The sequence below is a fragment of the Microtus pennsylvanicus genome, chromosome 2 (assembly GCF_037038515.1).
Source record: "Microtus pennsylvanicus isolate mMicPen1 chromosome 2, mMicPen1.hap1, whole genome shotgun sequence".
Taxonomy (NCBI): Eukaryota; Metazoa; Chordata; class Mammalia; order Rodentia; family Cricetidae; genus Microtus; species Microtus pennsylvanicus.
In genome coordinates, this window is record NC_134580.1 from 27,385,578 (window position 1) to 27,408,786 (window position 23,209).

General features: G+C 49.1%; 1 protein-coding gene across 2 annotated transcripts; it reads right to left on the minus strand.

Moving 5' to 3' along the window:
- Positions 1–9,461: 9,461 nt before the first annotated feature.
- Wnt10b (Wnt family member 10B) lies at positions 9,462–15,580 on the minus strand. Of its 2 annotated transcripts, none has more exons than XM_075960566.1 (5): positions 15,163–15,580; positions 14,230–14,343; positions 13,858–14,120; positions 11,441–11,814; positions 9,462–10,463 (listed from the first exon to the last, which is right to left on the minus strand). In XM_075960566.1, exons 2-5 carry the CDS (start codon positions 14,301–14,303, stop codon positions 10,005–10,007), a joined length of 1,170 nt encoding a protein of 389 aa, XP_075816681.1. In that variant the 5' UTR covers positions 14,304–14,343; positions 15,163–15,580; the 3' UTR covers positions 9,462–10,004. The 2 variants fall into 2 exon arrangements, with proteins under 2 accessions (XP_075816681.1, XP_075816682.1); XM_075960567.1 differs by lacking the exon at positions 15,163–15,580 and adding an exon at positions 14,579–14,642 and having other exon boundaries at positions 9,890–10,463.
- Positions 15,581–23,209: the final 7,629 nt, after the last annotated feature.

Here is a 23,209-nt window from a genome sequence, read left to right on the forward strand (position 1 = left end):
AAATCATTGCTCTTACCTTCTTCCAAGAAATAGGCAGGAAATCAGCCACTCAGTGACTATCCTGTCCATCCCTGGTTTATGCATCCACCAGATCCTCTTCTACCAGTTTGTCTTCTCACATATGTTTACCTCAAGGAGAATAACATGACTGGCCCTGGCCTCACTCCCAGCACTCAGGAGGCAGAGGCCGGTGGATCCCTGAGTTCAAGGTCAGCCTGGTCTATAGAGCACATTCCTGGACAGCCAGGGAAACCTGTCTAAAACAAAAATAAACAAGCAAACAATAAAGAATAGCCTGATTGTAAAATATGAAAGCAGGAGGCCCATAATTTGAGGAGGTGAGAGATGAAGTGTACGAGGGGCCTGTCCAGACTCACTGCAGCTGTGTGTCTTTCCTCTAGTAAGCTCTGGGATGGTTTTGTTGTTGTTTTTATCATTTATTAATATAGTGTGAATGTGCTTGTATGAGAGACTGAACCTTGCTCACTGTGAGAGGTACCACCCCTGAGCAGGTAGTTCTGAGTTGTATAAGAAATCAGGCTGGCCAGGCATTGGTGATGAATGCCTTTAATCCCAGCATTCAGGAGGCAAAGACAGGCAGATCTTTGTAAATTCAAGGCCAGCCTGGTCTACAAGGCGAGTTCTAGGACAGCCAGGGCAGAGAAACCCTGTCTCAAAAAAAGAAAGAAAGAAAGAAAGAAAGAAAGAAAGAAAGAAAGAAAGAAAGGAAGAAAGGAAGGAAGAAAGAAAGAAAGAAAGAAAGAAAGAAAGAAAGAAAGAAAGAAAGAAAGAAAGAAAAGAAATAGGAAAAAGAGAACGAAATCAGACTGAGAAGGCCATGGGGAGCAAGCCTATACGCAGCACTCCTTCATGGCCTCTGCTTTAGCTCCTGCCTCCAGGTTTCTACCCTGAGTTCCTGCCCTAACTTCCAATGCAGTGATGTAATCTGCAATCTGTGAAATGAAATGAAACTCTTTCCTCCTTGAGTTGCTTCTGGTCATAGTGTTTTGTAACATCAAAGAGACCCTAACCTATGAGTGGGATAATTGCTGTCACAGGCCTGACCGTGTGTTTGCGGGGAAGGATTGTTTGTGGTAGCTTTTGAACTCTGGGCTGGAAAAGTCATTGCTTGCTGAGAGCTCAGTAGCCTGTTGTGGGAACTTAGAAAGTGATGCTGAAGCTGTGCAGACAAGAGGGGCATGGCTTGTAAAGTTACTGGGAGAAACTTGAGAGTCCCTTAAAGATTCTGTTTGATATTTTCAATTAAGAACCACCAGAGTAGCCAGTGGTGATGGACACCCTTAATCCCAGCACTCAGGAGGCAGAGGCAGGCAGATCTTTGAATGTGAGGTCATTATGGTCTACAGAGCGAGCTACAAAACAGCCAGAAATACATAAAAGACAGGTCGCCTGTCTTAGAAAAAAGAAGAGGAGGAGGAAAACATCACTGAGGTGAAATCTCCTAGTGTTCCCTCAAAGTCAGCAATAATCTGTAGATCAATAATCTGTAGACTGTCAGCTGTATTTGTAATGTATGAGAGTCTCCCAGTCAAACCAGGCGGTGGTGGTGCACGCCTTTAATCCCAGCACTCGGGAGGCAGAGGTAGGCAGGTCTCTATGAATTTGAGGCCAGTCTGGTCTACAAGAACTAGTTCCAGAACAGCTAAGGCCGTTACACAGAGAAACCCTGTCTCTAAATCAAAAACAAAACAACAAAAGTCTCCCAGCCATTACTGGTCTTGAAAGCATAAAGGAGCAATGGAGAGTAGCTAAGACTTGGCACTGAGAGACCATTGGAGAAGATGCAGCCTTCGTTGCAGCAGAAGCCTCAGGATTGAAGGAATCATGGAAGTTGAGACTTGGCACCATGTGGCAGAGATAGAGTCCCTGAAAAGAGCCCAAGAAAAGCTGTGGATGAAGGAGCAGTAGCAGCCCAGTAGCAGCAGAAACCTCCACATTTTGGAGGTGCCAGTATCATGGGACAGGAACTGTGGAGTGGAGTGGCCTGAGCCTAGGAGACAAGCTGACAGAGCTGGAGAAACGGAGCCCTTCGGGGCCCAGAGAATCATGAGTGGGTTCCAGCCATCAAACACTGAACTTTTTACGGTGCTAAACTTTGGTTTTGCATGAATCCGTTTGTAATTGCCCTGGTTTTTCCTTTTTGAAGAATGCAAAAGCATGTAGCTTATTTTTTAATTTTATAGGACTCCACACTTAAGAGACTTTGGAATTTTATAGAGATTTCAGGTATTTTAGAGAAACTTTGAATTTTTTTTTTTTTGGAGCAGAGTAAACATAGATTTATTAAGAAAAAGCAAGAAACATCTCCCTAGACTGGGGAGGACTCTGAGGGAGGAGTGCTCTGTGCTGTCCTGCCCAGTGAGTTCTTTTTTTTTATTATTGATATTTATTGAGTCTCTCTTAGTGTCCTCATTGTTGTCTAAGTTCTCTGGGATTGTGGTTTGTAGGCTGGCTTTCTTTGCTTTATGTTTAAAAACCACCTATGAGTGAGGGCTGGAGAGATGGCTCAGAGGTTAAGAGCATTGCCTGCTCTTCCAACGGTCCTGAGTTCAATTCCCAGCAACCACATGGTGGCTCACAACCATCTGTAATGAGGTCTGGTGCCCTCTTCTGGCCTGCAGGCATACATTCAGACAGACTATTGTATACATAATAAATAAATAAATAAATAAATAAATAAATAAATAAATAAATAAATATTAAAAAAGAAACCCCTTCTAAAAAAATTATAGATATTACTTTATAAAAAGAAAAAAAAACACCTATGAGTGAATACATGTGATAATTGTCTTTCTGTGTCTGAGTTACCTCACTCAAAATGTTTTCTAGCTCTAGCCAGGCGGTGATGGCACACGCCTTTAATCCCAGCACTCGGGAGGCAGAAGTAGGTGGATCTCTGTGAGTTCGAGGCCAGCCTGGTCTACAAGAGCTAGTTCCAGGACAACCTCTAAAGCTACAGAGAAACCCTGTCTCGAAAAACCAAAAAAAAAAAAAAGTGTTTTCAAGCTCCATCCATTTTTCTGCAAAATTCAAGCTGTCGTTATTACTTAATTTATTTATTTATTTTGCTGTGTAATACTCCATTGTGGAAATGTACCACATTTTCCTTATCCATTCTTCGGTTGAGGGACATTTAGGTTGTTTCCAGGTTCTGGCTATGACAAACAGTGCTTCTCTGAACACAGTTGAGCACATGTTCTTGTGGCACGGTTGAGCATCCTTTGGATATATACCCAAAAGTGGTATTACTGGGTCTTGAGGAAGGTTGTTTCCTAATTTTCTGAGAAATCGCCACACTGACATCCAAAGGGGGTTGTACCAGCTTGCATTCCCACCAGCAATGCAGAAGTGTTCCCTTTTCCCCACAACCTCTCCAGCATAAGTTGTCATCAGTGATTTTGATTTTGGCCATTCTTACAGGTGTAAGATGAAATCTCAGAGTCGGAGAAACTTTGAACTTTAAAAGAGACTGAATGTTTTTAAAGATACTTATTTTTTAAAATGTTTAAATTTTTAACAACCGTGGAAAACTTAAACGTTGGAATGTTTTATATTGTTAAATTAATATTGACATGCCATACTGGGGGCAACTGAGAAAGGAAATGTTTTAGCTGAATAATGTGTTTGTGGCAAATTGACAAGAGGCCAGTTGTACTGGCTAGTTAAATGTCAACTTCATACAAGCTACAATCATTTGGGAAGAGGGAACCACAACTGAGAAAATGTCCCATCAGACTGGCCTATGGGCAAGCCTGTAGGACACTTTTCTTGATTGATGATTGATGTGAGAGGGTCCAGAGCACTGAGGCAGTGCCACCCCTGAATTGTATAAGAAAGCATATTAGGGCTGGAGAGATGGCTTAGAAACACTGCTGCTCTTCCCAAGGACCTGTGTTAGATTCCCAGCACCCACATGGTGGCTAGCAACTGTCTGTAACTTCAATCCCAGGGAATCCTACGCCCTCTTCTGGTCCCTGTGGTCATTTGTATGCATGTGGTAGCATGTTTGCCTAGCAAGCACAAGGCCCTGAGTTTGGTTCTCAGCTGTGGGGGGGGGGGGGCTGTAGAAAATGACAGGTAGGCAAAATACTCAATACTCATACACATAAAAATAGATTAAAATTAAGAAAGCAGCTGAACCACCCATGGTGGTGCATGCCTTTAATCCCAGCACTTGGGAGCAGAGACAGGTGATTCTCTTTGACTCTGAGGCCAGCCTGGTCTACAGAGCAAGTTCTAGAACAGGGAGGGCTCCATAAAAGAGCCCTGTCTCAAAAACAGAAAAGAAATCAGACTGAGGGTCTGGAGAGATTGCTCAGCAGTTAAGAGCACTGGCTGTTCTTCCAAGGGCCTAGGTTCAATTCCTAGTCCCCACATGGCAGCTCGCAACCGTCTGTACATTGGTCACAGGGGATCTGACACCCTCAAACCAATGCTCATTAAAAAAAAAGTAAAATAAATAATTTAAGAAAAGTGTTTGGTTTGGTTTTAGTTTTTTAAAACAGGGTTTATCTGTGTAACTGTCCTGGCTGAGAAAAGTTGTTTTTTTGTTTTTGTTTTTAATAAATAAATAAACGCAGGTTATGGAAGTCATGGGGAGCAAGTCACTAAGTAGCACTCCTCCATGGCCTCTGCTTCAGTTCCTGCCTCTAAGTTCCGACCCTAAGCTCCTGCCCTGACTTCCCTTAGTGATGGACTGTGTAGTCTGCTTGCTTTTGCTCACGGTGTTTATCGCAACAATAGAACCCCTAAGACAGATTCATGCAGTGTGTCCTGTGACATACCTTTTATGTGATTATTCCCCTTTCATCTCTTTCCTAAAACTTTCTAACCACACTCCGCCAGACTCTACACCCCCACACTCACTACCAAAAATATGTGCTACAACGTCTCACCCTACTCTCTGGTGCCCCAGCCACAGCCACATGCTGTGTGGAACCCTAAAAAGGAATTGGAGCCTCTTGATGAATGAAGGCTTTAAAGTCTGTCATGGTTGGATGCCACAGTGAAAAAAAGATTTTAAAAAAATGGGGGCTGGAGAGATGGCTCAGAGGTTGAGAACACTGGCTGCTTTTCCAGAGGTCCTGAGTTCAATTCCCACCAACCGCATGGTGGCTCACAACCATCTGTAATGAGATCTGGTGCCCTCTTCTGGCCTGCGCACGCAGAACACTCAAACCAAAATGGGGGGAGAGAGAGAGAGAGAGAGAGAGAGAGAGAGAGAGAGAGAGAGAGAGAGAGTTGGCAGCTTATTTAATTTGGGGATGATGGATAGGGTTGAGAATCTCTCAGATCTGTCCTTCACCCTCCTGGACAGGGAGAAGAGAACGTCAGCTCATGAGAGGGTTGACTGGCACAAGCAAGAGAAGTGCTACCTTGCTGACTAGCTGCTGCCGCTCCGCCTGGAGGACAGATTGCTCACCCAGGGTTAAAGGAGGCCCCACAGCCTGGCCTAGTGTTCATCAGTCTCTCCTCCCTCCAGCTGCCACGGGAGCCCAGTAAAAGCTGAAATTGTAGCCACCAGCACTGTGGGTTGCATACTCCCACCCTGTCACTGACCCCAGGCCTGGGCCTGAGCCCAGTGCCTGTGCCGGGAGGGGGTGTTGGCCTTGCTGACAGAACCCAATTGGAATTTGTCAAGGTTGTGGTTTGGGGCTGAAGTTTGCCACAGAGTGTGTGATGAAAGGAAAGGGAAAGCTAGCCGCGAAAGGGAGCCAAAGGGACTGCAGAAGACGAAGCAGGAAAGGTTAAAATACTCCAGCCACAGCTCCACTGGGGAGTGAGGGCTCCCTCCCGAGTGGAAGGCAACCCCGTTCTGGATACTCCCTATTATTCTTGGTCTATCCAAGCCCATTCCTTACTTCAGTCCCTTCTCTCTCCTCTCCTCATTCACACATTAGGTGAGCAAGTGTCTGGCATCTGTGAAACTGTTGCCATGGAGCTGAGCAACGGCTCAGCAGAGGACCCATGTCAGGCAGCTCCCAACACCCTAATTCTTCAGTCCCAGCTAATTCAAGACTCTCTTTTGGATACGCATACATGCACATATACACATATTTTTAAAATTTTTTAGACGTATTTATGTGTATGAGTGTTTTGCCTACATGTATGTCTGTGTACCATGTATATTCCTAGTGCCTGTGGAGGTCAGAATAGGATGTTGGATCCCTTAGAACCGCAGTTACAGACAGTTGAAGGCTGCCATGTGGCAGCTGGAAATCAAACCCAGGTCCTCTGCAAGAGCAGCAAGTACTCTTAATCATGGAACCATCTCTTCAACTCCCCCACAATTTTGGTGTTGTTATTTTGTTTTGTTTTGTTTTGTTTTTGAGGCATCGTATCTCTGGAGAGCCCTGGCTGTTCTGGAACTCACTGTGAAGACCAGGCAGAGATCCAGCCTCCTGAGTACTGGAACTAAAGGTGCACCATCACACCTGGCCTCCCAAAATAAAAAGTTTATTTTACTTTTTTATTTTTTTTCTCTGTGTAATCATCCTAGCTGTCCTGGAACTAGCTCTTATAGACCAGGCTAGCCTCAAACAGAGATCCACCTGCCTCTGCCTCCCAAGTGCTGGGATTGAAGGCGTGTGCCACCACTGCCCGGCCCAAAATAAAAAGTTTAATGTCACCATGTAGCACTGCCCTGATCCAACACTTCTCAAATTCTTCCAGTTCCCCTGGCGCTTTCTCGCCTGACTTAAGAGAATCATGGGCAACGCATATATCTATTGCCTGGAGAAGTATTGAGAATTACTTCTGCATGCCCTGGCAGCATCTTTTAGGTATTTTTTTAATATTTATTTTTATTTTCTGCATATGTGTTTTGCCTGCATGTATGCCTCCCATGAGTATACAGGAGCCTGAAGAGGCCAGACAAGGGCACCAGGTTCCCTGTAGTTACAGATGGTGGTGAGCCACCACGTGGGTGTTGGGAACTGAATGCATGACCTCTGCAAGGGCAGCAGGTGCTGTCTCCAACCCTCCTGTGAGCATATTGTGGCCCTTAAATAGGCAGGTGTTCCGAAAGTGTGCTGCAGGTCCTTTGTCCACACTGCGCCTTTTTAAAAAATTATTTACTTATTTATTTTTTTGTTACTTGTTTTGGTTTTGTTTTTTTGAGATATGGTTTCTCTGGGTAGCCTTGACTGTCCTGGAACTCACTCTGTAGACCAGGCTGGCCTCAAACTCACAGAAATCTGCCTGCTTCTCCCTTCTATGTGCTCACATTAAAAGCATGCACTACCACCACCTGGCTGAGATTTATTTATTCTTTTTTTTTTTTGGTTTTATGAGACAGGGTTTCTCTGTGGCTTTGGAGCCTGTCCTGGAACTAGCTCTGTAGACCAGGCTGGTCTCGAACTCCCAGAGATCTGCCTGCCTCTGCCTCCCGAGTACTGGAATTAAAGGCGTGCGCCACCATCGCCCGGCTGATTTTATGTGCATTGGTGCTTTGCCTGCATGTATGTCTGACTGAGAGTGTCAGAAGCCCTGGAACTGGAGTTACAGACAGTTGTGAGCTGCCTTGTGGTTGCTGGGAACTGAACCTGTGTCCTCTGGAAGAGCAGACAATGCTCTTAAGTGTTGACGCATCTCTCCAGCCGCCCCCACCACATTTCATCTTAAAGATGTTTCTTTTCAGGTGGTGGCACACGCCTCTAATCCCAGCACTTGGGAGGCAGAGGCAGGTGATTCTCAGTGAGTTCGAGGCCAACCTGGTTTACAGTGTGAGTTCCAGGACAGCCAGGGCTACACAAAAAGCTCTGTATCAAAAACAAAACAAAACAAACAAACAAATGTTTCTTTTCAAAGATATTGGGCTAGGAATTGGAGCTGTTGGAGAAGAAATTCTATTCTTGCTTGTTATATCTGAAAAGATAAGGGAGAGGCCATCAAGATGGCTCAGCAGGTAAGAGCACTTGCCACCAAGTCTGAAGACCTAAACTCAGTCCCTGGAGCTGGTAAAAGGAGACAGCTGGCTTCGGCAAGTTATCCTGTGACTTCTACATGAGTACCATGGTATGCCTGCATCTACTCACGTGTGCACTCACACGCATGCACGTGCACACACCCAACAAATAAATGTAGAAAAATAAAGATAAAGGAATTATTTTACTCAGATTAAATACAAAAGAACAATGAATAAAGAACAATATATATGTAAATAATTCAATGACAGAAAATACTAGTTTTGCTAGAAAAAAATCTCATTTTAGTTAGGCCTGGTAGGGCCCACCTATAATCCCAGTATTCAGGAGAATGAGGGCAATATATATATATATATATATATATATATATATATATATATATATACACACACACACACACATATATATATATATAACTTGCAATTTGAGATAGAAAACCCTTTCGTATTTTCCCATCAGCCTTGCATGTACCCCCAAATTCTCTGGCTCAGACTTAGAGACAATTGTACCTGCTCTTCTACGTTCATGTTCATTGTTAAGTGGTATTTAAGACTTGAAAGCCCCAGAGCAGATGCGACTTTATATAGGAGAGGGGTCAACAAATGACAGAGAGGAGCAGTCTGGCCCTGCACACCAGTTTGTGAGTGTAGTGAACACAGCTATACCCATCGATTTACATGGAGCCTGTGTCTGCTTTTGTCCCTTCCCCTGACCATAACTATTTTGGGTCTATAACAGCAGAACTGAGCAATTATGGCCGAGGTGAGTAGATGGCCTAAAGACCACAATATAAATAACCTAGCATATTTACCCTCTAGCCCTCTTGCAGGGAAAAAAAAGTTGCCAAATTTTGTTCTAAGTAATGATGAAGGAGATACCAGATGCCAGGGGTTGAGGGCTCAGGCTGAGCAGGGGCTGGGTACATTTGGATCTATAAATCTTGCCACCCCAAAGCCCACCTTGGTTTACAGACTAAAAATCTGAACTGGTCACTGAGCATCATTTCAAATCCTTTTTGGAAATCAGCAGGATATACATAAAAAGTCACTGAGTACAGGAGTGTAGGCTTCACATAGGAAAAAACAAAAATCACAACAAAACCACAGGCTGCTGCCCCAAGTGTGGCTAGACATCACCATCTGCGCCCACCAGCAACCAGTCCAGTAACTTCATTTATTTTAGTTTCAAACAGGAACCAAGAATATGTCTCAGTACAATAAATTATCCATTCCCACCCTTCCTGCTGAAGAAGAAAAAAGAGCTTCCATGGGTCATAGCGAAACCTTCCCTTTGGAGGGACCCTCTCAACAACTGAATGGAACGAGAACAATTCCCTATACACCTGACAAGACAGCCCTCTGAGGAAAGTCGTCTGTCCTTTTTCAACCGAAGTCTCTCATTATTGTCACCCATGGCCCCACAAGAGGAGGTTCTTCTGGGTTGTAGTGGAGGAGTTTGAGGACCACAAATAGGAAGAGGTGGTCTCTCTCTCTTTTTTTTTTTTTTTTTTTTTTTAGGTTTTTCAAGACAGGGTTTCTCTGTAGCTTTGGTGCCTGTGCCGGAACTAGCTCTTGTAGACCAGGCTGGCCTGGAACTCCCAGAGATCCGCCTGCCTCTGCCTCCCGAGCGCTGGGATTAAAGGCGTGCGTCACCACCGCCTGGTGTGGTCTCTTTCTATATACAGATCTAATGACTCCACACAACGTCCAGTGTTAACCTTCAAGGAAGGCAAGAGGCTAAATGATAGCCTCCCTATCTAAAGGAGTATAAATCTGGGCCCAAGAGACAGACCCCAGAGGTTGAGAAGAGAGGAACAATACAGTACATTTTATCTTAGTCCATTCAGGTGTTTAAGAACAGAATATGATGACCACTTCCCCCACAAAAGGCTGCTCGTGGCAGATTTCACCTGACCCTACTCCCCCCAAAGCTGTTTCCAGGTAGATACTTTGAGCTTCCGGGGACCATGATTATCCCTGGACAGAAATCAGAGCAAAGGGCTGAAAAGGAGCACCCACCACACATTGTTCTTCCTTAGTCCCGAGGTGAGGCTCACCTTCACTTACACACATTGACCCATTCTGTGACCTTGCATTCATCACACAGCACGTAGCAGCACCAGTGGAAACGGCAATGGCAGCGCTCCACCCGCGTCTGCCGGAGCACATTGTGCCCACGCCCACAGCACAGGCTGCCACAGCCATCCAACAGGCGGCTTGTCTTGTTGCAAGCCCGGCCTCTAGTGCCTGGTGAGCCCACGGCAGGATCTCGCTCACAGAAGTCGGGAGACTTCTCGAAGTAGACTAGCTCTCCTGAGAGACGACGAGGACGTAGGCGGGGCTGGAAGGCTCCCGAATTGCGGTTGTGGGTATCGATGAAGATGGCTCTGCCCAACCGCTCCCTCAATGCTGCCCCGATGGCCCGAAACTCTGGAGCTGCCCTCCAACAAGTCTTGAATTGACAGCTGCCTGAGGTGCCGTGGCACTTGCACTTCCGCTTCAGGTTTTCAGTTACCACCTAGAACATCAGAACAGCAAGAGAAGAGATGGAGGGCGTGGCAAATGAATACAGCAGGGAAGACAGGAGAAGGGAGGGAACCTAACTGAAGAGTTGACAGTCAGGAAAGTTAGCCACCAGCCCAAGGACCTCATTTTGTAAAGGTAGAGCCACAGGGGTTTGCTCATCTTTCATCACTAGCTCGTGACAGAGCAAGGAGATGACTTCCAGTTGTCTTAAATCCAAGGCCAGCGCTCTTTCCAGAGTAAACACCGGTAAGAGCAACGGAGTGTGGGGAAGGTAGCTGCTGGAGCAGTTTCTATGCAATGAGCCAAGCACTAAGCACATACACTCTACGCGGGGCTGAAGATGTGCCTGCGTAGTTAAGAACACTGGCTGCTGCTCTTTCAGAGAATCTGGGTTCAACTCCCACCACCCACATGGTGATATACAACTGTCTATAACTCCAGTTCCAGGGATTCCAATACCCTCTCTAGGCACACAGTGGTGCACAGACCTATACACGCAGGCAAAACAACCATACACATTAAATTTGTTTTGTTTTGTTGGTTTTTCAAGACAGAGTTTCTCAGAAGCTATGAAGTCAGTCCTGGAACCTGCTCTGTAGACCAGGCTGCCATACATAATAAATTTTAAAAAACAATAAAATCTGATACTATGTGCTACCTCAGCCTTAATATATGATAAGTACCATCAGGCAGCTTCCTATAGATTCTAAACATGTTTTGGGTGACTTACTAGTGACAAGCTTGCTAGTAACAAGTGGTGATCATCTCTCATACCTCATCCTATTACTCTGTGGGGCCTCTCAGGAGAGAGGGAGGGAAAGAGAGACTGAGAAAAGTTGGGTTTGGTGGCCACACCCACAATCACAGCACTCAGACGAAGGGTTCCGAATTTGAGGCTAGCCTGTACCACATAGCAAGACCCCATCTCGAAACAAAAGACAGTACGGGAGCCGCAGAACACACACACACCTGGCGCCCCACCCTGTTGTTGTGGATTCTCATTCTCGCTTGGATGTCCCGTGGAGCTTCTCTAGAATCCAGGAAATCCCGAGAGAACTTCTCTCCAAAGTCCATGTCATGGTTACAGCCGCCCCATTCCCACGTGTCCTGGGGGCCGGGGCTGGGCCCTGAGCCGGAGATAGGGCTGGACTGTGAGTGTGGAAAACTCTTGCCCCGAGACAGTGCCTGAAGCTGCAGCAGCTTGGCCCGGAGCCGGTCCTGCTCACCGCTGCCCTTCCAGCCGCAGCCACAGCTCACCAGCTTGCCCAAGCTGCAGGCTGTAGCGACAGCATGCATGACCCCTGCAGCCAGCATGGAGAAGGAGAAAGCACTTTCACGGAAACCTGAGGAGGAAATGGGTGTGAGGGGTCAAGAGAAGGCTTGCAGGCAGCTGAGGAGAGAAGGCAGGTGGGGAAAAACAAGCAGCCACCCTCATCATCCTCATACACTGAGATAGGGTCTTGCCACGGAGTCCAAGCTGGCCTTGAACTCTTGACAAACCTCCTACCTCAGCCTCCCAAGTGCTAGGATTACAGGTGTGACTCACCACCTTGCCCAGCCAGCCAATGTCAGAAATTTCTAATTGAATCCCAACTCCATCATTTCCCCTCTGAGTGATCTGGTACAATGTCCTGAGACAAGAAATAGCACCAGGTCTCAGTTCCCTCAGCTCTAATAAGAGACCCATGGGGTCAAGCTATCGCTAAAGCCAAACCTCTGTAAATCTGTCATTTTGGGGTGTGAATGTAAGAGAATGTAAGAGAGAGCCTAGGAGCCTAGGTTCTCAGCCTTCCTAATGCTGGGACCCTTCTATACAGCTCCTCGTGTTGTGGTGACCTGGACTATAGAATTATTTCATTGCTACTTCATATCCACAATTTCTACTGTTATGAATCATAATGTAAATAGCGGACATGCAGGATAGCTGCTATGTGATCCCTGTGAAGGAGTCCAGCATCCCCCTGTAGGGGTCAGCCCACAGGTTGAGAACCACTGGCCTAGAGCCCTCTGGGCTTTCAATGGGTTGGAGGGAGTCCTGAGGACTTTTGAAGGTATGTTCCAGGAGTTCTACATCTAAAAGCCTTAGAAATTCCCCAACCCTGCAGGGAAGTAAGCAAGAGGTGAGGGATGGAGGGGGGGCCTTTAGTTTGGGGGTTCTCTTTATTAAATGAGTCTTATGCAAGCTACCATGTAATACTGCAGTAACAATCCTAACACAGGGACTGCCCACCCCCTTCCCAGGTTCCAGTTTTATATTTGCCCTTTATGTTTATTCTAACCTGCTATTACCTTATAAAACACTGGGAGGAGGTTTTCCCCAAGGCCCTTTTAAAAGGTTGGCCTCTTTGTTATGTTTTGGGGGTCACCAAGGAGGAGGCTCTGGGTGACCAATCTTTACCAGGCTTAGAGAGACATCCTCACCATTTGGCATCAACCCCTCCCACTACACCAGGCTTTGCAGAGAAGGTAGGGTCCCTCACTCAGTTTTAAGCAAGGGCTCTTTGGAGTATTGAGAAGATGAAAGACAGTCAGTCAGAGGCCAGGCGCCTCTTACCAGGGAATCTAGGACTTCAGGGCCAGCCTCAAGATCCCCCCAACCATCCAAGGGTGAAGCTGTTTGCACACGTCTTGGGAATTCCCCTGCAGATGGCAGCTGCCTATTAACCCCATAGTCCCCAAAGCACTACTCTACCCTGGACTGAGCCCCTTGGATCTTTACTCCTCAGGGAGGAGACTCCAGTTGAGCACAGGAAAAGACAGTGGAGCCTCCCAGACCTTTCCTTCTAGACCAGGCCAGCAGTGACCTGCTCTAGGCCCCTCCAGCCATTCCTCACCTGCTCAGGTGAGGGACACCTGGGGCCCCCACAGCACAGAGGAGGGGGCTGCTCCCCAGCTTCAAAGCCATCAGGGTCTTTGTTCCCAGCTTTGGCTCCTGGGAACCCCAGCAATTAGGGGAGCAGGTTTAACCCTTAAACGGTTGGGGGCGTCACCCCACCCCCGCTGAGACTCTGGGGACACCCGTCTGGGCTTGTCTGGGTGGAGAGGGAGGGGAGAGAAAATAGGGGGTAGAGGGGGTGTTTGAAGCTTCTTGGGTTGGGGGGCATCTCTTGTTCACAGGTGGATCCCAGATCGAGCTGGGTGGAGGCAGAAAAGGAAGGCCCTAGGGTAGGGGGAGCAGGGACCCAGATGCCTCGCCAGCAACGCAGGTGGAAGGCAGGCAGGCAGAGGCCCAGACGGGTGACCAGACCCAGCTGAGCGCGGCTCCTGGGGAAATTCCCGGAGAGGCCCCTCCCGCAGCCGCGAACCGGTCCCTTCCCGCCTCCGCGAGCCTCGGCCTGCCCCCAACCCCTGGGCGGCAGCACAGACAGCCACCCGGACAGGCTCACCGCGCTTGAGGATGGCGCTGTGGTGCGGCAGCCGGCCGCCGCCCTCCAGTGCCGAGCAGTTCCAGCGCTGGTCGCGCAGCTGGTGCTGACACTCGTGAACAGCGATGTGCAGCCCTTGCAGCGCAGACGCCGTCACGTCGGGGCTGCGTAGGCACAGGCCCAGCTGCCGCTTACTCAGGCCGGACAGGGTCAAGCACACGGTGTTGGCCGTCAGCGGCGGCTCACCGGGAAGTTTTAGGCCCAGAATCTCATTGCTTAAAGCCCTGAGAACAAGGGACAAGCCGTCTTGGGGGTCTGTGGTCTAGTCACACGCCCCCCAGCTACCCTCTAGCCCAGGTCGGTGCTTTTCCCCAAAACTGGAAAAATGCTCACCGACTGAACAAAGCCAAGAACAGGAGACCCGCGAAGCCCAAGGGCGGAGGCCGAGACCGGGGCTCCTCCAGCATGTCGAAGCCCGGAGGCTCCGGTGGGCGAATCTGTCAGCGCCTGCGGGAAGAATAGAATGGCTCCCTGGAACCGAAGGATGTTCCCTAAGCCACCAATGTGGCCCCACGGGCTTTTCTCACCCTTTCCCAAACTAAACAATAATAGTCACCCCTTGACTTCCAGTGTCTGGATTCTGGAACCCTTCAAAGAGGAAGAATCCAAGCAGCTCAGGACCCTCGGAATGCCCCTGGAGTCCGACCCAGCCAGACACGTCGCAGGGTCCTGAGACACTCACATGCGGACTTGAGACAGTTCCTCTCAGACCCTCGATCCCTCCTCACCAACTGTTCCCTCTCTGAGGGCCCCACGACTGATTTACCCGCCCTCACAGGGTTAGAGGGAGGGATCAGAAGGGGGTTCCCCACCACCTGGAGGGGTGTCGCCTCCTAGTGCTGGCACTACCAGACAAGCTATATTAGAAGGGTCCGAGACCAGGCGCTCTAATCCACACTCTGATCTCTACGCCCAACAGGGGAAAAGGTCAGGTGAAGCAAAGGCGACAGAGAAACCAGGTACCCTCGGCAAACCCTCTAGTTGAGTCCACTTTCCCATCCACCCCCATTTCCCAACTACAAATTTCCACTGGAGAGCGCCACCCGTGTTGTCCCCACGGGTCTCACCCCAATCCCCACCCCTTTGCTAGCGTCCATTGCCCTCTAAGTCCGAAGGCACTCCTTTATTCTGTAGGTATTTCTAGCGATATCTCTGGCTTTCTCGGGGAGTCTGTGCTCTTGAGGGTGAACGCTTGTCTGTCTGTCTGTCTGTCTGTCCGCGTGCCTGTCTAGTCTCTTCCCACCCTGTTCTCTCCCTTCCCATTACCTCCAGCGGTTCAGGTGCAGGATCCACAACACTCGCAGTTGGGTTACTTGGGTTCCGCTTGTGCGACTTAAACCGTGGGGAGACTGGGTCGCGTTCGGCCCCCTCGGCAGAGCAGCATTCTTCCAGCGCTGGGCCACTCCTCTTTGCCGCTTCTCCAGCGTTACCGCGGCCGCCCGGAGGAAGGGAGGGTAGAAGGGAGGGAGTGATCGAGACAGCTAGCTAGCGAACCCGCGACAAAGCACCGGGGGCTTTGGCTGGGCTCGACCTAACTCACGGGTGGTTCTGTTGGAGCTGACGGAGCTGCGGCCCCTCCCAGAGCCCGAGGCATCCCCACCCCACCCGCACCCCACCCCCTGCCTTGACCAGGGGAACGCAGCTGTTTTCCCCCAAAAGCGCGCGTAAGCGCGCGCGCGCGCGCGCACACACACACACACACGCATACACACGCATACCCTCTGCCCCGACGCCCGGGATCACGATCAGCTCCACTTCAGGGGGAAAGTGGCCGGAGCTCCTCTCACCTGCTCTGGGGTCGCCGAGGCTGTCTGGAGAGTGCAGTGACCCTGACTAAGGCGCCAGGATCTGGTCCCAATGGCAGTATCTTCCATCGTTTTTCTTTGCCTCCGTTTGTACACTAAGAGTGGGTGACTGGAGAGCCCCTTTAACAGGCTGAGGACCTGAGGACAGAGCTGGGAGACCTTCGGGTTTTTGACAGTCTCTTGAAGAGCCCACGAGCCTGTGCGCACCAGGGCACTATGAGCTTGCAAGTGAGGAGCCACAGTGCGGCTTGGCTCCCGCCCACCTCGAAGCCACGCGCCTGCCCCTTGGGAGGGGTCAACTTTGGCCTCAGAATTTGGCCTCTGTCAAAGGCTCGGGTAGCCCCAAAGATCTCCACTCCGCCCCTTCGCTTTCCTTCTGCTTAGGCATTCTCTCCAGGGGTCGCCTAACCAGAATTCCTGATTGAACGCTTGAGATGACCCAGATTCATGCTCCTGCTCCCTGCTCGCACATTTGCTTCATAAGGGTTGAGGGAGGCCTTGGGATCCCAAAGGGAGCCCAACTCCAGGGCAGCCAGAAAAGAACCTGGCCTGCCTAGGTGCGCACAGGCAGAGGCTTAAATGCCTTACCTCTGGCGGCAGCGAAGGGGTTAGGCGCCACCGCACTCCCGCCTGACTCACCCTTCTAGCTCTAACCACTGCGGACTATTTTTGCCAGAGAGGGGCCTCAGGCTTCCCAACCACCCCCAGCCTCTGCCAGACCGCAGCCCCAAGCACAGCATGGCTGGCCCTGCGCACCCAAGGCACATTGACTCAGGGACGACTCCCCAGGAAACAGAAGCACAGGGCTGCTACCCACAGCCACAACCACCTCTCCATTGGTGGTGGCAAGCAGCAATGCTGGGCAGCCAGCGCCAGTCTGCATTCTTGCAAGTCTTGTCTTGTGCTGAAGGGACACCGCTGACTAGGTGTCTAAACAGTACAGAGGAGGTTAGGTCTGCCGGGCTACTCAATGAGTACTGGGGAGGGAAGGGTGCTTGAGCCAGTATGCTAGACAGCCTGGGCCACAGTAGGGTACTCTTTCTGATTCTACCACCTCTGGAGTAGGGAAAGGCAGTCCAAGACCTCCTAAACCTCCTTATTTAGGGGAAGAGGGCCAAATCACGTATGACTTCCAAGATGGAAAAATACTATCTTGGTATCTTCCCTTCTTACTCCAGAACCCAGGATCCTTCTTCCTGCCTGTCAGCCTGGGACTCACCCAGGCCCCTGGAAGGACGTTTCACACACCCTTTCCTCCATCAGCATCTCTTGGACATTTGTGTTTCTCCACATGGCCCATGGTCCCATTCATGCTTTGAATTTTATTTTGTCTTGTTTCTATTTGTCCCCTCTTTGATGCTGTCATTGTGTGGCTCCAGCGTTTAGTCAGATACAACTAAGGGGCTAAGGCAAGCTGGGGAGTGGTGGCCCACAAAGTTAATCCCAGCACTTGGAAGGTGGAGGCAGGTAGATCTCTGTGAGTTCAAGGTCAGCCTGGTCCGCACACTGAGTTCCAGGACAACCAGGTCTCTGTAGATAGACCCTGTCTCTAAAAACCAATAATAACAATATTGATGGGAGGAAGGAAGATTAGCAGCCAGAGGCTCAACTTCTCAGTGACCTGGGGGCTCCCCAGGTTGGACTGTCCCAAGTCTAAGAGATAACCCTTGCAGTTCTCCATCCTTGCTCTTGGATAGAGGCTATAGCAGGCAGTGGGTGGCCTGAACTGGCCTGCGGTGCCCTCCTGCCGACCGTCTGGCCTGAGCACTGACCCACAGGCAGCTAGAGGGCGGTGGGACAGGCGGGGCCTGGAGAGGGCTGTGGGTGCACACCCATTGCCTAATACCCCAAGCACGCAGCCAGCTCCAAGAAAGGGGAGGGGCAGGAACCAGAGAGACCTTGACAAGGGTTGGGACCAAGACAAGAGGGGGAAGAAAAGGGGGCTGCCATCACCGCAGGGAGGAAATAAGAGCAACCTGGTCCACCTTCTGTTTGATGAGAAAAGTAGAAGGCTCCTCTTCCTCTCATGAAGATGAAGAGTGTAGCAAGACCCTGTGGGAAGATCATCGAAGCCCTGAAGGGTGGAGGAGCGTCAAATAAAAGAGTGGGGGCCTCTGGAGATGGGGGAATCAAGCAACTGAGGCGGTGACTAAAGCCAGGCTACACTCGGGAATCTCCTCCTCCTCCCCTTCCCTGATGTTTGCCTTGGCTGGGGTCTTGGGTGACTCATCTGTTGCTAAGCCGCTGATAGGGGCGGCCAGCCCAGGGAACCCAAATTATAGGCCCTGGAGGGATGGATGCGCCTGTGGCGGTGAGCTCAACTGTGCTGCCTCCCTCCACCTCACTGGTCTTCCATTGCAGTACCGAAGGCTACCACCCAGAGGCGCCAGAGATGTTGTAGACAAACCTGCTGGACGCCAAGGAAACCCCTACATTCAGCAGTTTGCCCCAAATCTTGTAAATCACCCTGGGAATTTTACCCCCTTGTCCATTAGAGGCCCATGGATGGCTGCCCATTCCCAGCCGGAAGGGTGGTGCTTGCTGCCTGCCTGGGCTTCAAATGCAAGAACTCTGAGCCCTGGTTACAAGCTCTTTCTAGATCCCAAGGTCTAAGCGAAGTTCCCTCCCCCCACTGGATCACTGGTCCCCTATACCTATTCCAATGAGCCTGTTTTGCTGCTGCTGCGTTTCTGCTTCAATCCTCAGACGTTAACTGTAGCCACAAGTGACAGAGAGCTCTAGGTAACGAGCACCTAATGAGGAACCTGAGGCCAGGGGCCTGGGGAGATTAGTAGTGAAGAGTCCTTGTTGCTCTTGCAGAAGCCCCAGGTTCAATCCTAAGCACCCATGGGGGCTCACAACCATTCACAATCCTACTTTCATGGATCCAACAAGCATGGGTTTGTTGCACATACATGCATGTAGGCAAAACATTCATACTATAAAGAAAAATAAGTAAATTTGACAAATAAATTTTGAAAAGAGAGAATTCAAGACCAGCTCTAGGCCATGCCTTTAGTCTGAACACAGGAGAGGCAGAGTCAAATGGACCTCAGGGAGTTCGAGGCTATGAGGCTAGCCTGGAATACTTGGTGAATTCCAGGTTAGCCTGAGATGCATAGTGAGACCCTGCCTTACACCAACAATAACAAAATTCCAAGACAGGCCCTGAAAAGGGAACATGCCTGGTATTTCCAAAGGATAGAAAGGCCAGTGAGGGGAGTAATTCTCCAGGGGGAAATTGGTTGGCTTTAAGATTGAAGAACTGGGAAGAAACGGGTGATCTAAAAGAACTCAGATCCAAGGAGGCCTCTTAAGCCACTGTAAAGATTTTTGGTTTTGCCAGGCAGTGGTGGTGATGCCCACCTTTATATCCCAGCAGTCTCCCAGCACTTGGAAGGCAGAGGCACACAGATTTCTCTGAGTTCAAGGCCAGCCTGGTCTACAAAGCAAGTTCTTCCAGGACAGCCAGGGCCTCACAGTGAAACCCTATCCTGGGCTGGGGGTGGGGAGGCGGGGAAGCGAAGGTGTATGTGACCCAGGCCTCAGTGGTGAGAAATTTCTTTTTTAAAAAAATATTTTATTTATTATGTGCAGTGTTCTGCCTCCATGTATGCCTGCAGGCCAGAAGAGAACACCAGATCTCATTACAGATGGTTGTGAGCCACCATGTGGTTGCTGGGAATTGAACTCAGAACCTCTGGAAGAGCAGCCAGTATTCTTTTTTTTAATATTTATTTGTTTATTTGTTTGTTTGTTTATTATGTTCTTTCTGTGTGTATGTCTGCAGGCCAGAAGAGGGCACCAGACCTCATTACAGATGGTTTTGAGCCACCATGTGGTTGCTGGGAATTGAACCCAGGACCTTTGGAAGAGCAGGCAATGCTCTTAAACGCTGAGCCACCTCTCCAGCCTGCAGCCAGTGTTCTTAACCTCTGAACCATCTCTCCAGCTCCCAGAAATTTCTTGGATACAAAGTCAGGTTACCCATGTATATTGTTCATTCCTTTGACCTATTTATGTTGGGCATATTTGCAGAAACTCCTAGCTTTTAGACCTGTGTAAGATGCTTGACCCCTCCATATTAACCCTCAGGAAGGAGTCTTGGGAGGAAGCAAGTACACTAGGCTAAGATGGGGTCCAGGAAGGACACTTCCTTTAAACACAAACAATGACTCCACCAAGCTTCCCTTGGGTTAATGTAGATCTCATTTTAAAACATTCGCACCTAGTGAGATGACTCAGTGAGCAAAGGAAACTGCCACCAAGTTTAATGACCCTGGGACTTGTATAATCGAAGGAGAGAACCAACTCTTACAAGTTGTTCTCTGATATGCATGTGATGGTGTTTCACACAGACCCACACACAAAGGTGATTTTAAGAAATCAATGAAAGGCAAGTGCCCCAGGAACAGTAACTAAATGTACTGGTCATTTCTTCCTTAGGGTGATTCGCACTTCAGTGGGAAAGTCCAATCAATTCTGGGAGCCAAGTTCTTTGGGATCAGACCTAGGTGATCTAGTCAGACACCATACTAAAAGCCAGAAGAGATGGAAACAAGAGGTCCCAAAAGGGTGGCAGGCAAGACCTAAAACTCAGTTTCTTTCTGCATCAATTCTGAAAAGGGACCTCAGCCTGCTCTGCTGCAGACTGGCAACCCACTGAGCCGCTGATAGGTAGAAAGGACCTACATAGAGTTTGAGTTCAAATACTCTGGGCTGGGGCTGGAGAGATGGCTCAGAGGTTAAGAGCATTGCCTGCTCTTCCAAAGGTCCTGAGTTAATTCCCAGCAACCACATGGTGGCTCACAACCATCTGTAATGAGGTCTCTAATCTCCTCTTCAGAGGTGGAGGCAGGGAGGTCAGAAGTTCAGGACAGCTTAGACTATATCTGAATTTGAGGCTAGCATAGGCTACGTGAAGACCTTATCTCAACAAATAAATAGTAAAAGAGGCTCAGCATTTAAGAGCACTTGCAGAGGACTGGGGTTTGGTTCCCGGCACCCACATAACGGCTCACAACCATCTGTACCTCCAGTTCCAGGGAATCTGAAAGCCCCTTCTGGCCATTGAGGACACTGCACACTGCACACACATATGCAATAGGACACTGCACACTGCACACACATATGCAATAGGACACTGCACACTGCACACACATATGCAATAGGACACTGCACACTGCACACACATATGCAACATGCAGGCAAAATACTCATATACATAAAAAAATTTAAACAAAAAGACCCTCTCCTTTCCCCACAAAATACCACTGGGCTTGCTTTTGAATTTGAGATAGGATTTTACTATGTACCCCAGATGGCTGTGTTGGTACCGAACTCGCTCTGTAGACCAGGCTGGCCTCGAACTCACAGAGATCTGCTACCGTTGCCTCCCGAGTGCTGGGATTAAAGGTGTGCGCCTCCACTGCCTGGTGGTTTTTTGGGTTTTTGTTTTGTTTTGTTTTCTGCAAGACTTTTTAATCCTCCTGCCTCAGCCTTCCAAGTTCTGGATCTGGCAGGCATGTACCACCAGACGGAGTTGGTCTGAGATTTACTTACTACTTTTTCATTAATTATTAATTTGTTGTTGTTTGAGGTGGGATCTTGCTACCTATCTCAGGGTTGTCTCAAATTTGGGGCCATTAAACTGGGCAGTAGTGGCAGTAATAGGGGCCCTTACTCTGGTTCAGGAGGCAGAGGCAGGCAGATCTCTGTGAGTTCGAGGCCAGCCTGGTCTACAGAGCTAGTTCCAGGATAGCTAGAGCTGTTACGCAGATAAACCCTAGAGCCATCTTATTATATCATAGTTCCAAGTGCTGGGATCATAGGCATGCTCCACCATGCCTACTGGTCTGATTGCATGTATTTATTTAGAGTGTGTGTGTACACATGTAGAGATTAAAAGTTTTTAAAGTCAGCTCTCCTTTCATCAATCCCAGGGATTGAACTTGGGTCATCTGGTTTGCCAGCAAGCACTTTCACCTGCTTTTTACTTATGTATATAATGTATATGTGCTTGTACATGTGTGCACATTCACATGTGGATGCCCTTGGAGTCAAGAAGAAGAAGCTGGAACTTGAGTTATAGGCAGTTATAAAACTGCCTGACTTGGGTGCTGGGAAACAAACTCATGTCCTCTGGAGAGCAGCAAGTTCTCTTCCCCCCCTCCCCCTCTCTCTACTTTTTGAGATAGGGTTTCTTTGTGAAGCCTTGACTATCCTGGAATCTGCTATGTAGACCATGCTGGTCTTGAACTCACAGAACTCAGCCTGCCTCTACCTCTCAGCTGCTGGGATTAAAGGCGTGTGCCTCCATGCCTGGTACTGCTCTTGTGTTTTGAGAGTATCTTCTGTATGCAAGGATGTGGAGGATAACCTTGGACTTCTGATCTTTCTGCCTCCTGAGTGTTGGGTTTATTCCTGGTTTCCTTTGTTTGTTCTTTGGTTTTTCAAGACAGGGTTTCTCTGTAGCTTGATTCCTTGGTCTTGAGCTAGGCAGGTAGGGTGGCACACGTCCCAGCAGCCAGGCGACTGCATTAAAATTCCATGTTAGGTAGGGTGACATGGCAAGATCCTGTCAAAAAACCAGCAGCAAGAACAAAAAAAAAAACCTGCTGCTGCAGGTTCCTTTCAGGAGCATTACCTGACAATTGCTCCTCTGCTCCATCCTTTCTGAGTCTAGTTGCCAGAGAAACCAGCCTGGCTCATCTCCATGACTCCCTGTGCTAGAGACACACACAGGTTGACACATGCCATAGAGTGACACACCATAGCATGACACAAGGGACCCAAAGTGACAGAATGAAACATACATGCACATAGTTAATCCACCCTACACACACACTCATCCGCCCACCTGCAAACACAATCCAGACACGCTTGAGTCAGGCTTCTGGACCTCTCCTTCCACAGCCCCCACCTCCTTTCTGATACACTGCTTTAAATGGTGACTGTAGCAAAAATGACTTCACGATCTCCCTGTCCTGAGCCAGCTAACACAATTATTTGGAAAGGGCTCAACCGTCCTTCTTTAGAAGTTTCTGGATATGCTAGAGCACAGGAGCGTGCACCATGGAACAGATATTTATTTCCTCTCGACCTCACACTGTGACACACAGGCACTTGCGCTCTCCTAGCCCACATAACGCAAACTGCTGCACGGTTATGAGTTTCTCTTCACCACTAGCTCAGTTTGATCAGCCTACCCCTACACCCCACGCCCGGGAATCCCTGACCACAGCTCCACCCATGTGCTGTCTCCCTCTTTTCCTTCTCTGTCCTGCCGTCGGGGTTCCTGGACAAGGAAGCATCTCTTGGGACGTCACTGGCCAGACCACACAGCTTTCATCCCGCCATTCAGGAGAAGGAAGGGAAAGGACCATAGTGTGTATGGGGGGGGGACACAGGGTGACATCGATGGGGCAGCCCCACCACTCGCGCGCGTGGGGAGGCGATCCAGACTACAGACAGGTTGTCACTAAGCACTTTGTCTCCGCGCCCCCTGG